General features: G+C 41.7%; 1 protein-coding gene across 1 annotated transcript in view; it reads left to right on the top strand.

Annotated features, from left to right (window-relative positions):
• The window catches only part of cdin1 (CDAN1 interacting nuclease 1), a 59,403-nt gene extending 48,361 nt beyond the window's left edge, over positions 1-11,042 (top strand). Inside the window, exon 12 of the mRNA XM_075447719.1 lies at positions 9,155-11,042. Coding sequence (XP_075303834.1) covers positions 9,155-9,323 — 169 coding nt within the window. The 3' untranslated portion in view covers positions 9,324-11,042. The remainder of the gene's footprint in view (positions 1-9,154) is intronic.
• Positions 11,043-18,016: the final 6,974 nt, after the last annotated feature.

The raw sequence follows: 18,016 nt of genomic DNA, 5'->3' as shown, positions 1-18,016 counted from the left end.
GACATTAGAGACCACACTCTAATTTTGGGGGAGTTGTTCTCATGGATGCAGGGGTCAGGAGGCCTACACAACAAACATTCACACCTGCCCTTCCATGACTTTTGATTCAGACCTCACTGAGATGGCTTCAGGACTTACAATAAGACTTATTTCTGAACCTCCTGGAGAGATGTAACAAATGACTGATGATGATTTTTTATTTTTTTATATATTCTTTTTATATTTTATTTGGCCCTGGCTGAAAAAAATTACAAAGAACATTTGGTATTTTGCAATAATGTAATTTAAATTCAAACATTACTTTATTGATAACAAGTTTGTTGAAACTCTGAAAAAAATAATATAGTCATACGCTTCTTGCCTTGATCATTTCGAGATGTCTCCAAAATGGCTTTAGAATTGACCACTGACTCTCGTTGTTCTTGTATTAATTTATTATTGTGTTATTGTGTTATTATTACATGGATGTGTTTAACCTGTAAAGCAACTTGTGGCATTATGTGTGACTTGTATATATCATATATCACAAGTATTTGTGTTCGGCTCCGATGTGTATATGTGTGTTTCAATAGCGCATGTGGAAGACAAACAGTCAAGTATAAGGCACACATCCTATGACCTCACGTATAAACATGATATCCATACATATACACACACTATGCTCTGCTGGACACATCAGATTTGTAGGCGCCCGGTCAGGCTGACGCTGCCCCAGCGAGGCCAGATAGGGTTACAGTACAAACTGTTGTTGATTAGGGCCATGCCTGTAGTGGGGGATCATCCTAAATTGAAAACACATTAGCCGCCAGGGTTAAGGGTAGGATTAGGACTGGGACTGTGCAGGGTGAGGAGCAGCGGCAGATACAAAATGGCCGTCCCTCCGCCTGCCTTTGACGGTGTTTCCCCAGAGACGGGTGGCAATTATCGGCCAGGGCTGCTGGGAGTTCACAATAACAGGTTAAAGGAGCATGTATCCCCCTGATGATGTGGTCCTTTTTGTCAGAACAGCCTCTCAGTCCCCAGCCTGCTCACTCTCCACCATGGGGAGCTTCCTGTCTCGACACAGAACACACAGACATGGAGACTCATCAAAGGGCGGTGGGACTCTGGACAGATATCCATATTAGCACCATGGACCGTGTTTAGCTTTAGAACCTTGTAAGCCACTTAAGAAAACATTGAAAGGAGTTAAAACATGATTTATTTATTTTTTGTCATGTTTCTTTTCCCTATGAAATATATAGTGACGGTCTCCTTAAAGGCGGGGTAGGGGATCTTTTTCTGGAACATTTTTTTACATATTGCTTGAAATACTCTTCACACCCTCATTGCAACCAATTAATTAAAAGTTTTGAAACAAATATGAAAAGTTTTAGTGGCCTCTAGAACGTACAATCTAGGAAAAACACTATCATTGTGAACGGTCCGTTCAAAATGATTGGATACTGATGCCGTCTATCAAACTGCAATCTGCTCCTCCCTCCCCCTCCTTCCCCCTGTGCGTGTACCCTGCTCCGTGAACGAAGCTTGGCAGGAAGCTAAACTAGAGCCAGCTTGGCTAGCACGTAGCATTATTAAACGTATAGTTAGCATATACTAAATACTAAATACGGCAACGATCGATGCTTGCTGTCAGAACAGCGCTCATGCACCTTCGTGCTCGTGCGCGTTCATGTACTCTAGAGGCGTGCCTTCGGGGGGAAAGTGAAGAAAAGGGTTGGGACTTTTTACCTGTGTATTTTCAAAATGCAGCTTCACTGGACTCAAAATCCAGGATCTCCTACCCTACCTTTAATCCTGTCTTGTTACTACATTTAAAATATATTTACACACATCCTGATTCACAGACACATATGCTGCCTGCTCATGATTTCAGTGCAGTACTTGCGGAGGAGATACCATTTTAAGCCATCACCATAATAGAATTTAATAATAACAGCATCAAGTGTTAATGAATACCCACTCAGTATGTCGTAACTGAAGAGATCAAGCCATTTTCATGATGTAGAGGGCCATTACAGAGGATGGGGAGTCGATATCTAAGAAAAGATCAGGTATACTCTGACGGTCTGGATGTTAACCCTTACTCAGCCGGAGCATCCCCCTTATTAGATGCAATTAACAAAGATTTTGGAGAGCGATACTATTTGCAAAAGAATAATGATATTAAGAGAATTTTGTCCTGCAAATAAGTTGCTCCACAGTTCCAAACCGATTTTCATACGAGCTGATCGGTTGATGTTTTTCGGTTCTGCGCATTGTCCTATGTGCAGTTTGGCCCACCTTTTGAACACCGAGCAGACAAAGCCAGACCACACCTTGTTTGGTTTTGCTCCACATCCAAAGCAGAAAGGAGTGTGTCAAAGCGTGTTTCACCATGACACTGTAGATCTGAGAGGGTTGCGCGCACACGTCACACACACACAGAGCACACTTGTCCCTCAGATATGTGTTGCTAATGTGTTCGGCGACATGCTCAGTTAAGAGACCTAACGAGTTCCAAACACTGATTAAGACTCCTCCCTTCAGCTGGAGGATGTTTGGAAAGGATGATTTCATGCCAGCAATTCCTAACTCGGACAAAAGTGCCATGAGGCAGGGTTTCCATGTATTACCTTTGTGCTTTAAAAAGAAACATCTTTTTTTAATGTTTATCAACTCAATCGCATAATTGCGTAATACTCAAGTTATCAGTCAGTTGTCAGATTGTGTGTGTGTGAGGTGATTAGGTTTTGGTTAATGTGAGGGGGTGACTGAGGGGACTGGAGTTTTTTGGGGTTTTTTTCACAGAAAGTGATACTGATAGTGACTGATAACAACTCTTGATAGTGACGTGTTGGAAGTTAATGGGTAGTAATGAATTTGTAGGATAGCTAGTGCAGATAGTTCATTCTCATTGTTTCGAGTCAGAGTACCTAAATTCAAATTAACTTAATGGTAAAACCAGCTCACTCAGCGTTGGGGGACTTCTGAGCACACCAGTACTTTAAATACAGTTGCATTTGAGATACGATGCACAAAAACAAAAAGGCTTGATTTGCTTTACAGACTTTTTTTTGGTGAACAAGTAGATGTAACAGGTTAGTACTTCACTGTTTACTGTTTTTTTTTTGTTTTTTTTTGAAAATCAGAAAGTTGGTCCAGTGACAATTGTTGTTATGGTTACCAGGTAAATGGACCACTGGAACCCTCTTGTCTCTGCTCTGGTATCAACACCTTGCATCAGTGAACTTACATTATCTCTTCATACAGGTTACAGCATACTAGCACACCACACCCCTATGTTAAACACAACACTACTTAAACATGCATACGAAGTGCATACAGTACAATCCAGTCTCTACCTGCAACACATTCCGCCCTCTGGTCAACTTAGTTGCGATGTTTGTGTAGGTTTAGGCGATAATAATGTACAATCATGTTCTACGGTTGCCTTTTATTTGTGTTTTACATACCTGAGGTGAAATGAACTTCCATATAAAGACAAGCAGGGGGTGGGGAGCAATAAGAAGAGAAAAAAAAAGGTGCTTTATTCTTAGCTCTAGTACTGTTAATAACCTGTCTGTGGGAGGTTAAATCTTCTATTCAGTTCCTGTTATTTATGGTGAGCAGGCTGTGTAGTTTGCAGCAAGGGATTATTTACCTCCCTGTTCCAGGATGCCCCTCTGGGCAGAGTCAGCCTTTAAATATCCGATTTGTCCACAGAAGCTTTACTTTTCAGGGGTGTCATCATCATCAGACTGGCTGACTTGCTGCAAACAGCTATTGCAAGGCCATTAAAATACACAAGCTGGTAGATTTACAGTAATCGGCCGCAGGGCAATATCACCTGGCATGCAGGCCCTGGGTCACTGCCACCCTCTAAATCCCACCTCTAAAAACACATCATATAACCATTATCTAACCCTGTAAATATCCTTACAGTGGCTGACCTATAAAGAACTGAGCACTGGTCACTAAAACGCGTATTTTCTTCTGTCTTCAACAGAGACTTTTATTCATCTATATTTTCCTCCTGATTAGTCTCAATGCTGCCTGCTTTAAAAGAAGTCGAGCAGGGTACATGCATTTCAGAGAAAAAAGACTAACGAAAGCTAATGTTTGGCAGTGCTCAAGTGGCCCTACCTTTGGAGCTGATGTATGGATGCTGAAAACAAAGAAGTCTTTATGGAGAGAACTCAGAGACACAGAGTTCAACCTCAGGTGGAGGCTTGCACTGTCTAAATCATTGCTGGGGCGTTTGTTTAAAATGGCTCCGGGTGCTATGTAAAATGAAGTGAGGGTGTTTTACAGTTGCATGTAAATTTATCTTGATTTCATTGCCAAAACACATGACACGACATGATGAATTTTCAGAGGTGGTTGGCTCCCAGTTTTAGTCGAGGCTTTTTTTCACCAAATGTGGCAGATCAAATTAACCTCGATCTGTTTAAAAAGGAGAAGAAGAAGAAAGTTTTCTTTGGAGAGTGCGATGTCTGACCTTCAGCACATTTAAAAAAAAAAGAAAAACAGTATGCCAAACTTTGAAGACCAGATATCAAATCTTTGAAACTGAGAAGAAAAAAAATATTTTTTTAATTAAATGCCGATTGCATGTTTTAAAGGGGTTCAGACGGTGGCAACAAAAAAAATAAAAAAAGGAAAAGGTCTGTAAGATTTTTAACAAAATCCTTATAAAATTTTAAAACAAGCTAGTAAGGTTAATTGGCATTCACCACTGAAAGATTACATGGGCAAATAGTTCAGCGACTACAGATATAAAATAAGATAAGAATTTCCCAAGAGTCTTCCATGGTAATGCTATATATAATATCATATATTTTATATAATCTGAAGATCCAGAGCAACATAAAAACTATCTATACACATATATACAGAAGCCAGTATTGCATAGCAGTGATCTTTGGGCCCTCGTAATACAAACACACAATTCAGACTCACTGCAGTCATGAACGCAGATTGAAACAACAGTATGTATAAACAATATTTAGAACTGCCCTCTTTAGGCTCAAGCTCATTTTTGATAGAAGTACATGAATCAACATTTTTGTTTATTTTTTTTTATTTTTTTTTTTTTATTCTTGGCTCCTTATCCTCTGAGCTAAAAAGAAGAGAGAACATCCAGCTGCTTTTCAGTGCTGTCGGCTATTGGGAACTTTGAGCCCCGAATTGCTTAGCAGCTGAAATCCTTTTTCAAGTAAGAGTGGAAAAATATGTGTGCTGGTTTCACCCCTCAGTCCTAACCCACTAATTTCTGGCTTTTGTGTTTAACATGTTTAATAGTCATTCAGCCCCACGTCAAATAACTCTGCGGTAGTCGTGGGTACTTATCAGCTCCGGCTCCGATCATCATGGATGAGAACACTAAGTCCTGGTTTGCAATTTTTGGAAAAAAGAGTCAGAAATTTGTCTGACTGCGGGACGTCACCTGACTCTCACTCCTGTTTTTTGGGCTGATTCTGCAGTCCAAATAGAATGATTAACTTGCCTGATTATCACAGGAATTTGCACTCATCATAAATTGTGGTCCAACAGCTTGCAGGATACAGTTTAATGTGATCACTCCACGTTGTCTCATAGCTTACAGGCTTGTCCTCTGGGAGGCAATTCTTTAGCTGTAAGTAGCTCCAGTCCTGTGTATGTTTTGGGCCTCAGAACACTGTATATATATATCTATATATATATAGATATATATCTATATATATATATATAGATATATATATATATATGCTGCTACTGGCAAAGCGAAAATATTTATTGGGCTTGTTTTAGTAGGCGTACCCACATTTAAGCAAACGCAAATGTGCTACTTCTGGTGTAGTAACACTATTAGAATGTTGTTAAAGCATCAGTAGAGAATCAGGGAATTTATTTTTGCCCTTTTGCATCTAAGACAGTTGCGGGATGTAACCGCACTGTCGTTAAAAGCATATCACCATCTGAGCCCTGCACATAGACAGCCATGCGGGTGAATTTGTAGTCAAGCCGAAGAGGTGACAAAGACGACATCAGAAGCTACCAACAATGTTAAGAGATGATGTCAGGTAATGTACAGGCCCTATAAAGAATAAGAGCATTAGCGTTATATACCATGATACATGTGCTGAACAAATAAAAAGTTCTAGTTTATCTGTATAGTGTTTCAGGCCCAGGAATGGACATAAGAAAAGTCGGTGTCCGAAGCACATGGTTTTAATGTTCACACACTTCTCTACAGTTTCTTTAAAGAAGGGTTGATGCTCGCAGTTTTAAACATCCCTCTGACTGACTTTTTGTCCGAAAAATTCAAATGGGCAGAAAGTTTCAACAGTCAGTATGTTGTTTTTGTATTTTTTCAAATAAACGTTGGCTTGAATTATTTGGAAATAATTGCATGAAGTGTAAATTTACATTTCATAGAAATATTTGGCAATTTTGAAAATGACATGGTAGCTTTAACTGTAGCTTTTTTTTTTTCTTTAAACTACTGGACTTGTAGACATGTATGTATTGTGTGGGTGTGCATTTAGATACAGAGCAGTCATTCTGTCCTTGGCGCTGTGTGAGGCTTGACTTCATGGCGTGCTGTGTGTGCACTCATGGCTAATAAGACTCCGTCTTCTCCATTCAAGAGTTTTTGTTCCGCAATGCCTTGCTCTCATTAAGCTGCCATGGTAAGCTGCTTGGCACCTGCTTAAAATGTGACTACCAGCCGCTCATTAACGCTAACGAAAGCTTGGTTGGCAGCCGCAATCCCCACCCAGGCTTGTCAAGTGGCTCTCTTGGTGAAATTAGCTGCATTTCACAAACAATTTCACCAACTCGTTACACAGCTAGGTGTTTATTGGAAGATACTTAGAAGTGGTGTGTGTAATAAGCACATTGTGGGTTAATATGAACCAGCTCACATAGTAGACAGTCATTTACCTACAAATTCCAGCTAAACTTGCGTTCACTTCATCGAAGCTAGGACACACTTCACAGGGTCTCTGTATACAGTAACAGTACTGTATATTTATCCTTTTTTTCTTGAGTGTTCGAATACTGTTTGGAACCTTTTCTTAAGAATCTCGGGCTGTAGCCATAAGGCTTAATCTTTGCCCTCTGACCCTTCTTTTCTGTTATTGTTTCTATTCCTAGTCTCAGATTTTTATTTCAAGGTCCCTGTAGTATTGACTTGTATTAATGCTGAGTAGGTCTCAAAGTCTATTTATTTTCTTTATGGTATGGAAAGGCCTTGGTGACATGGCTCCCCAGTGTTTATAATTTTGCTAGTTTCAATTTGTACTTGGCCTCCCCTGACAGACCTGGGACATGATGTATTGTGCGCTGCTGCCTTATCTGTTGATGTAGAGTTTTAACCTTTTCAGATTGTCCCCCTCTCCACTTTGTGCAGACTGTCCACCTTTTCTCCCCATTTCAGCCTCACCTCCCCATCCAGAGCACAGGAAGTACATATAAGTTGGCGGCTGAAAGAAAAGAGGAGCATAACCCCTTTTCCAAAGTCCTCTAATGTAAATGTTTAGGTTGTGTCTTCATAACATTTCCATATTAAGGGTTGGACCGTGGAAATGAGAGTTTTGGGGCTTGAGCTTTGTGCAGTGCTGAGAGGCTGAGCTATGTGTGTGACATTGTGGTGAACTTGCAAAATGCATCTGCAGGCTTTATGCAGGGCTGTTAGCTTTGGCCTGTTTGCTCATAGATACAGCACTGTAAATCACGCATGGTACAGTGTAGCATACAGGGTTGTAGTGCAGAGGCATAAACTGATGCAAGGGCCTCTTGGAGGGAGGGGTGTGAGTGTACAGCCACATATTTTCTTGTACGTGTGTCTGTCTTCATAGAAGTGTTGTACGTAAAACATGCACCGCCTCGAGGCTTAGTCAACACTGAGCAGCATACATATAGCTGGCAATGGTATGACATCAGTCTGGCTCTCACATTTATAATTTATGCTGTCACAATGTATAGTCAAAAGTCAACCTTTGAGATATTTAAAAAGATTTCATATGATATGACCTCACAATATAACAAAGATTCACATAATGACTACAATAGTAATGTAATGCATTTGAGTTCAACTTTTAATAGGAAATGATTGATTACAGGTTCAAGGTTTTATGTACTTTACCTTGGAACTGAACTTCCACTGCTCTCCATGGCCCTTTGGCTAGCTTCCTGTCGAGCTCTCCGGAGGCCCCGCAACATTGTTAACTGTCTGAGGATAGAGTATCTGGGGCTGGAGCACTTCTGGCCCCCTGAATCTGCTCTTGCATGCAGGGGCTGAGGTACTCTCCAGTCAGAGTTCAACTGTGACATGTCTTTATGCATGGCAGCTAATGTTCAAAGAATAGGTATGATCTATATGAGCCAGAGAAGGGGGGCCACGGGTGGCTCTTTGGGGTTTAATAAATATCTTGACAGATGATTTATTTCCTTACTCACTAGTAGTAGTGAAATAATGATGCACATTCCCAGTGAAGATATCAGACCCCAGCAGACCTTAAGATATACAGTTGCTTTTGTTTCTCTACAGCACTTGTAAAATTATTATAACCGTACAAATTGCAGAAAAGAATATGATTGTGGGTGCTCGCCAATTAAGACAAAGTTGCTTTTCGTTTTCAAAGTGCTTGTGAATCAAACAGCTGGACACTGTTGACCTGGGAGACATTAACCACCAGATGCAGAGTGTTTAAATCTCCGACTTTGTGTTGACCCCTTCGTGCTCTGTTAAGTGCCAAAGGCTTCTGATGACAGGATCCGGGGGCCTTGGTGCAGTGCTATGTTATTTCATAGATTATTGTTATTTCACTGCCATTGTAATGTGATCGAGTGTGTATCAGCCTGTCAAAAAGATCTCTATCTTCGAAGCACTGTTTGAGTTTGATTCAATGCAAGTTTCCTGGATGGTGATCAAAGGAACATACTTAAGCCAACTTATCTACACCAGATCCATCTCACTTGTGGCCCATCTTTCAATTTCTTTACTAACTTGTTCCTGCATTCTTGGTTGACCTTCCATTTACAAAGTCAACAGGCAAAAGCATTTTACAGATCTGAATATAAAAACATCTGTAAAACTGATTATAGCTATAGCTACTTCAAAACTCTCGATGACAGCAATGATGTAGTAACAAAACACCAATTGTATGTCCTTTGTTTTGCACTGCAGGTTTGGACCAGGCCTTGTGATCTACTGGTACGGTTTCATAGAAGAGCTGGACTGCCAGAGAGACAGAGGTATACTTCTCAAAGACTGCTTCCCTACAGACGTTGTCACCCTGGGCCATGCCACCCATCAGGACCTGTCACCAGAAAACCAGGAAAAGGACAAAGAGTGATAAAAGATCAAAAGTGGAGCGTAAAGAAAAGAAAATTAAAAATGGGAAGTTGAATGGGAGGAAAGAGGGAGGGCAACAAGGAGGTGGGAAGGATAGGAACACTGAACTATGCAGGGGTGGATACCTAGATCCGGAAGCAATTTGGCTTTCCTGCAGTGTGATACAACTCTGTCAAAAATCTGCCCTGAACTCAACCTGACCCTCTTTCTCTGTCTGTGTCTGTCTTTTTTCCTCTCATTCACGGCCTCTAAGTCCTCACAATGTAAACACATAACAGCTTTCTGTACATCTAATGGTTTGTGGCCAGATTCTGTTTGTGGTCAACACCTGGCCCTTGGATGGCCTTTTCGCAGTGGATGGCCATGGTGCTGGCAGGGCCAAAGCAGGACGCAAGCCCCTTCCTTATCACACCCAAAGCCCTGGCCTTTGTCACTCCTTCCTCCTCCTTTTCATAGGCAGATAAGAGAGGTGCAGTCTGGAGGCTGGGCGGACGCCTGTCTCTCACCTGCGTCACTCAGTGCCCTCTCAGTCACTCCCCAGGGGGGTAAACAGTATAATTTCTGATTAAGGATGGCCTCGCAATGACCTTTCTTACATTATAGGATCTCTATTCATTCTGCAAGTACTTCTGGTCATATTCTAACATTGTCTACAGCATTCAGTATTTTTGATTAGATCAAATAACTGCAAAAGAAATAATCATACATTTAAAAGTTTTGGCTCATCTTTCCAAATAGGTCCCACTAACTTTGTATGGCAACAAAACAATAAATCATTTTCACTTAGTTATTAATCTTTTCACTATTTGACATTAATTGACTCATCCTTTGGTCTATGATTTGTAAGAAATTCCTAAACAGTGGCCGTGACAATCTCCCCAAAGGACCGACAGAAATGATTTAAACAGCCTGCTTGCCGAAGATATTCAGTATCTAATGGGGAAGGTTAAAAACTCATAGTCATGAAACCATGAATGCGGGCGTAGCAACGTCTCTGCAGCGGCACACACGACACGCTTCCTTGTTCTACGGAGTTGTTTCAAAGTCTGCCACACAATTTGCAACGTAAATCAAGGATATCTCACCTGTGCGCTGGGAATGAATGCTGTGTGACTGAGCACTGCATGAGCACGTATTAACGTATAGACTAACTGATCAATCTCTTTTTATGTGCCGAAGGGCCGTGCCGAGAAAAAAAACGCTACTATACCACCACCATCCTACTTCAAACCCTAAACCTAAAAAAGGAATAAAAAAAACTCCGAAAAGAATCTGAATTCCCATTTTTCTCACAGCCCTGCCTCCACCCGTGTGGTACATTTTATTCTTTAATGATAAACAAGAAATTTCTCTCTCTTTTACTGTCTGATTATGTATGTGTCTGCTGTTAATAAATAAGTTTTGACAAACTGTTTTGACTATCATCTTGTCACAAGTCCTAATGCCATAAAGTTTATATACTTAGACTATACTCCTTACTTGGCTATACATAGGAACCCCTGATTACCATGCAAAGGTGTATGACTATCTTGTGCTTGTCTGTTGCACATCTTTGTAACCCCAGTACATTTTATGAGCAAATTCTAATGGAAGAAACACAGTTGGGCTCAGGAAAACCAGAGTTGAACATAAAGTTGAGTGATGCTTTTAGAGGCAGATATGAACTGCCTATAGGGGGTCCCTGTCCTGTCCCTTTCTTTATGGCACACAAAACGATAAGAGGAAAGAGTGAAGAACCTCAGAGACTGCCTCCAGTAAGAACGCCTTCTAACCGTTGCACTATTGTAACCAAATGCAGGAAAAGATAGTTATTGTGTCCTAATGTTGCGGCATCAAGGCTGCAAATCATCTCACCTGTTGCCCTGAAGTTGGAATAATAAAAGGACACCTCAGGTGAAAGTAAAGAGGTTGGAGATTATTTGATTCATTCCTTTTTCTGTTACTTAACAAATTGCAGAGTAAAGTGTCCTTGTTTTTTTGTTTTTTTTTACCGCAGTCATACACTGTTCATGCAGTTAGAGAGATACGGTATGTGGGGGTTAAATACCACGAAAGTGTTGCTTGATTTGTTACCCTTAAACCTCTAACCCTCAGCCGGCTCCCTTCTCGGCCTTGATCCCTCCATGAGGAGGCCGCTGGGTCACAAGGAGGTCGCCAGGCGGCAATGGCTTCCGCTGTCAGCCCCCCCACTGCCCCATACCTCGCTCCATGTGGTACAAAACAACTGTCCCCATGTGTCCATTTAAACCGAGCCCTGTTGCCTGGCCGTGGTATGCTTAGACATCAGTTTATGGCTCCTGTTGGACACAAAAAAACAGAGCTATTTTACTCAGTGAGGGAAAATTCTCCACTGAACAAGAGCAGAAAAAATGGAAAACAGCAGATTCAGTTCCTCTCAAGTTTCAAGCCTTCCTGCCATTGTTTTCCAAGATGGCTGTTGCACAAAAGAGGAGCCAGGGTCAACTCCTATAAATTAGGCTCTGCAAACAATGTGGACTAAATAGAGCTTCATTCTTTTTTTTTTTTATATAAATCTACTTCAAAGGCGAACACTGGCATCAAAGTCAGATGACAAGATTTCCGTGATGCAAATGCACACCTAGAAAAAGAAAATAGCTTCTGTCTGACAAGCTTTAGGAGTCAAGCATCTGTATTTTGTGTTCGTAATGTCCCTGTCTCCCACCCCCTTTTAGATTCATTATTCTTGTTACGACAATAGCGACAAGGCTCTCGAGTGCGCTCCAAATAAGGCCAGTTTTAAGAGGCCCCTTCCTGAGGCAGGGAACACCGGTGATCAGGAGAAATTTGTTCCTCAAGGCGCTCAGCAAGGCTAAATTTATAGTTGCATATGGGCATAATTTTGATATTTTTCCTGTTGCAATATAACCAAAAAATGACGTCCAATGTGATGAAGTCACACATTTCCTTTGGTAATATAATATTGAATTCTTAAATCTTTTACTCCCATGTGTCAGATTAGCCCGATGCTGTTCATAGTATCTACTCTGTCTCGTCTGGGCCTGTAGGCTGTTGAAAGTCTGCTATCCACTCAGATGTACATCTTGGCCCAATCTCCTCGAGATCCTGCTGTTTTATGCCTCTACGGCCAAGCTGTTAGATAGACCACTGAGACACAGAGAACGAGAAAAAAAAGACAGAACCACAGACTGAAAGGTTGGTTCTACCCCTCCAGCAGACCACCAAATGGACTTCCTCCACGCTCCTGTGTTATTTATGTGAAGAGGGCTCTGGCCTGTTTCTGCCTCAGGCAGCGTAGTGCTTTTAGTAGGGATCCTCTCAGCCTCCCTCAGCAAGACATCACAGGGTGGAAATAAATAAAGGTTCTCCAGGAAGAGTCAGAGCAGTCAGATTGAAATAAAAAAAGGGGAAAAAAATATAGTATAGGGGAGGGGGGTTGGGGGGCTTGAATAACAGCACTGAAGAGAGGCCCTTTTGCTCTGAGCTGAAGCAATTTCATTTTTATTTTTAGGAAGCTCTTCCCGCTAATCAGAGGCTGTTATTTAAAAACAACAATGGGTCATGAGAGACATGGTAGGGGGGGTTTAAATGGTAAAGTGGTGGATATTTGATTGACAGGATGGAGGACGGATGGTATGTTCGACGGAAACTGAACAACTATGAAACATAAATCCACTCAGAGGGCTGGGGGTGATGTAGAGATGAGAGTTCCATTTCCAGTGACTCACTGGCTCTATTGGACAAGCACGGATGAGGCCAAGAGCTACAAAATAGATAAATGAATCCCTTGTGACACTGATGTTTGAAATGACCTGTTTTGGGCAGTTTTAAATGAGCAGTTAAAGGTGCTTTTCACTGAATTTTAATGCTTGGCAATGGAAACCTACTGGTATACTTTGCTAAAGAGGAAGATGTTGACTGGGCTTTCTGCTAATTGAGGTATTCCATTTATAAAAACAGTGGTGCCTGCTCTGTAACCCTGCTTTCATATTAATCCAGAAGGCATATTTGGAGTTCCTTCCGGTGGGACCTCATACACCACGAGTCTGCGGCCAAGATGTCATACATTAGCTGTATTTTACTGCGGCTATATTTGACCAGGTTATATTCGTCCCCATTTTTCTCCACATTTATTGTCATGTATAAAAAATGGAGGTGGAGAATACTGCAGAGGGTGCCTTTGTGGTTGGAACCGCAGGGGTGACAACCTGCATGGAGGCTGTCTTCTTTAGCATTGGCCATCGGAAAGGTCAGCCCCCCTGTGTGGCATTTGGTCTGTGACAGAAGTGACCCAGAAACCCTGCCATCTCTGGCTCACAGCGAGCTTTCAGAGGAGACTCTGGAACATCCACGGAATCGGGTACAGACCAGCATAGTGATGGGCTGGGGGATGAGGCAAACAGCGGGGTGGTGGAGGGAGAGACAGCAGAGAGGCAGTGGTGTTCACCGGTGACATTCTAAAAGATTATAACTGTGTGGTAGGAAAATATGACTGAGGTAGAGAGAGGAAAAAGGTTAGTTGCAAGTGGCTGCAGAGAAAATTTGATTTAGTCAAAACAAACCCTGGCTCACCCTTTCCCTTGTCCTCTACTGGTGAGCATGATGGCCTGTTGAGGGCAGTCACAAGCTTGTAATTATGGAATAAGTGCACTAAAGAGGAGGAGGAGGAGCTACTGTACATGGGTGGTGGAAGCTATGGACATGAACGCAGCTATTATGGGATGCATGGACCTCTGGCTTTATTGGTTCTGAGAACAAAGCATGAATCCAGAGCATAATCAGAGTCACTAATCCAGATGATAACAGTGGGCCTTGCCCTGTATACTGTGCCAACCCTGCTCTCATTCCAAAACCTTGCATTTGTCAAAACAAGCTTTGCGATTATTTATCATGCCGCTGTAAATCTTGGCTTTTAACCTTCACGTACAGATGAGACGACCTCTCTACGTTATGTGTAGACTCAGCTTAATTTTGGAAATGTTTGGAAGAACAGATGTGATTGGGGATTCTATTAACTTGTTGCCACTGGCAACATAATATTTGGATATTGTGAATCTAAGGGATGACAGCGCTCGTTTTGCCAGTTGAGAGAAAGAAGAGGCAGAAAGGAGAGAGGAGGACGAGGCTGACTGGACTTAACTTTTTTTTTGTAACTTTTTTTTTCGTCCTACGATGCTCAGCGAATTCTTTTTGTTTGTTTGCTCAACTGAGCAATTAACGATTTGGAAAAAAAGCTCTGTGCCAGCTACAATACTCCTTTAGCTCGAAAAATGTGGGCTGTAAGTCATTTTTACAACTCATTTTCACCCCCAAAACACTCCACTGTGTGGCTGGATACATCATCGCTGCTGCCATGTCCTTGAGTTCCTGGTGACAGGTAAATATACACTTTCATCCAAACACATGTCCCACATTGCCTACATGTGACTTATGGGAGGTCAGCCTGTGAGGGATCGATGCTGCAGTTCATTTTTACAACCCTGATGATGTCATGCTGCTGTGTGCAGGGTTATGGCTCCACAAACCTGTTGCAGCAGGAAAGCAACAATCGCCAGAAACTGTCCTGACTCAGAGTCAGCGATGTATATGGACGAGGTAGAGTGCGTGCCGTAATGAGTTCCACACACGCTTTGAGAGACACTTGAATGGACCGAATCTTGCTCTACTGTAACTTCAGCACATCGCTTTGCTGACAACATCCTAATCCCGCAGGGATCATCGCCTGGTCACACGAGAGGGAAGGATGAATGGAGTGATGTGATGTTGTCATTGAAATGCAATGGATCACTTGAACTCCACTGCTCACTTGTAATGACCCTGTGTAATGTGGTTTTCCCATTGGGTTTGAGAGAAACTCTATTCCCTCCCATTCAGGTGCGCAATAAAGTGCTTTTCACTTTCTGAGGACTTCCTGTCTCCAGTGGCGTTCTCCATTAACTCCTCAGACAGACAAGAGCCTTTCTATTGGCCCAGACACTCTTTATCGCAGCAGTTATTCCCCCCAGGTATTAGTCCTACCTGGCCCCTAGATAAGATAGGACGACGGCTGCCTGTCATTATTGGCAGATGAAGGCTATCTGAATATTGACAACAGTTTACACTCCTTGTTGAGAAACAAAGTTGGACTTGCGGGACAGTTGCACACAGGGTTTATATTGTGCAGAGGAGATATGAAAACCCAAGTTCCCTGTGGTCACACACCCAAATAGCCTTATGTCACAGCTCGCACCCCTCCCCCTCCCTCCTCCTGCTCCTCTTCAGTTGGCTACTATTTATTCCCACCAGCTGCAGTGACGTGCTAAAAAAGTTCTTGACACCAGCTATTGCTTTTCATCACTGAAGCTTCCGACTGCTAACAGGGACCGAGATGGGTTTTCCTGGCTCTCTCTCTCTCTCTCTCTCTCCTATGGCGGTGGGGAAAAAAAACTCACACACGCCAAATTTATCTGAGAAGGATGTCCCACGTGAAATCTTTCTTATAAATCCTGACATCATATGCCACTGACGTAGGCCGCTGCGCGTAAAAAACACACCTGGTGTGTCAAAGCAAAAATAACCACAAAAAAAGGAGAAGAAGCAGAGAAGAAGAAAAAGAACCGATGCGGCTTTCGCGTCTTTTGCATTTTTGTAACCCCAGGAAAAAAAAAAAAAAAAGAAGAAAGGTGTGTCTAAATCCTGGTACAGATAACTTCACACTTTTTTATTTTCCAAGTGCAAAGTGCCCGCACAACAAACGTAGTCCACTGCGAATAAACAAATTGATAAATTGATCATTTTCCAGATCGCTCTCTTCTTGGCGTACGTGAGCAGAAACTGGTAACACCCCGAGGAATTTAGGACCAGTGGAAATATACGAAGTTGTTAAGAATACGGAAGCCGTTTCATTTCAGAGAAATATGAAAAAAAAAAAAAACTTCATTTTTAAATTCATTTCTATAGGGACAAAATGTCGTGACAAAATGTTTAATTTCAGCTCCAGAAGAAATGAATGATTATTATTCGATTCATTTTTGATAGAAATATTTCACATATATGACATCAAACACGAACATGAATCATTCTAGGTTAAATTAAATTAAACTAAAACGATGATGGCAATTTATTATTATTGTAGTTGTTATTATCATCATTATTATTATTATTATTATTATTATTATTATTATTATTATTATTATTATTATTATTATTATTAAAAGCCAAGGAAACTGACTGTTGATCGTTATTTCTTTTGTTATCATTCTGTTATTATCATCATTATTAAACCAGTGAAGGCTCTTAAAGTGGACCACCATTCTGGAAACGTGGAACTCCATCCCAGTGACAACAGTCTCTCTCTCTCTCTCTCTCTCTTCGTCTTGCCTTTCCTTGTCCTCGCTTCTTCTTTTTTTTTCTCCACCCCTTCTTCTTTTCGTATGCCATTACATTGTTTTGAAAAATAAGTAGAGGTTTTAACTGCCACCCGAGACGATAATGGTTACCGGTTCTATACTTTGAGTCATAATCTTCAAGTGGGCCGTGATTAATGATGGCAGTGTTAGCTGGGGTCCTTCAGGCCCCTGGCTGGATGACTTCAGTCCCCATGCCCTGCTCTTCAGAGCCCCTCTCCTTTTCTTTTGAGAAGAAACACTGAGACTCAGGCGCACACTGCGCTTGCAGAGATTTTGCGGGCGCATGTTATCAATTGCTCATTTCTCTTTGAGTGTCACACACACGCGCGCACACTCAGGGAGAGGGGGGGGGGGGGGAGCCGGGCAACAAGTCCCCAGGTGCAAAGCATGATATTGACTCTCCAATCCATCTTTATTGATTTTACCATCAACGTGGCCTCCTAATACATGCATAAGCAGCTTTATACCTGTAAGTAAATATGAGATGAGGGTCGCTGGAGGTCACATTTACTGTTGCAGGTCAGAGTCTTGTCATCTCACAGGTAGATGCGGGGTAGAGTGAAAATAGAAAATAAATAAATAAACACGTGCGAATCTCTTGATCATTAATGGAAAATGAAAATAAAGGAAAAAAAAGAGTGGCAGATCAGACGGCAGATGTGGTCGCTCTCCTCAGCATTTACAGGAAAAAGAGAGTGAAAGTTCCTCCGGAGCCGGTGTCTCCACAAGAAGCACAGACGAACCCCTTCCTCCTCTTTTTTTTTTCTCTTTCCATAAACAAATTTACTCTGGCCTCCAGAAGGGGTCGCCATCATGTAATAACAGTGCGCCCAAGGGTGTGGTGGGGAGGGGGTCTCCAGTTTCCTTTCTCTCGCTTCACCAACATCTACTTTATATTGGAGTTATTAATGAATGGATCTGAAATGCGCATCGTGCCTTTAGAAATGTGCACATTAATCAGTAGCCCGGAGAAATTTCATAATTTAGAAAACCCACTGTGTGAGTGCGTCCCTGCATTCCCCTCTGCCTCTCTCTCTCTCTCGGTTCTCTTCTGTTATTTACAGTTCTTGTGAAATGTCTCACTTTGCTGCCCTCGGCTACCCGCAAGATATTTCTTGGCCTTTTTTTTTTGTGCTTTTTTTTTAGCTTTTTTTTTTTTTTAGATCTCAAAATAACCCAAGGAAATGAAGAAGAATGATAAAAAAAATCAAGTATAACAACCCATAAATTAAGGAAATCGATATTTTCGCCGCGCACTGTAAGGACTTCCGTCTCATAATGGAATAACGCCGGATTTATCTGCGAATCTTATGGGTTCTCCAGCCAT

This window comes from Odontesthes bonariensis, chromosome 17, assembly GCF_027942865.1.
Source record: "Odontesthes bonariensis isolate fOdoBon6 chromosome 17, fOdoBon6.hap1, whole genome shotgun sequence".
NCBI lineage: Eukaryota > Metazoa > Chordata > Actinopteri > Atheriniformes > Atherinopsidae > Odontesthes > Odontesthes bonariensis.
This window is presented reverse-complemented; position numbering and strand designations above follow the sequence as displayed.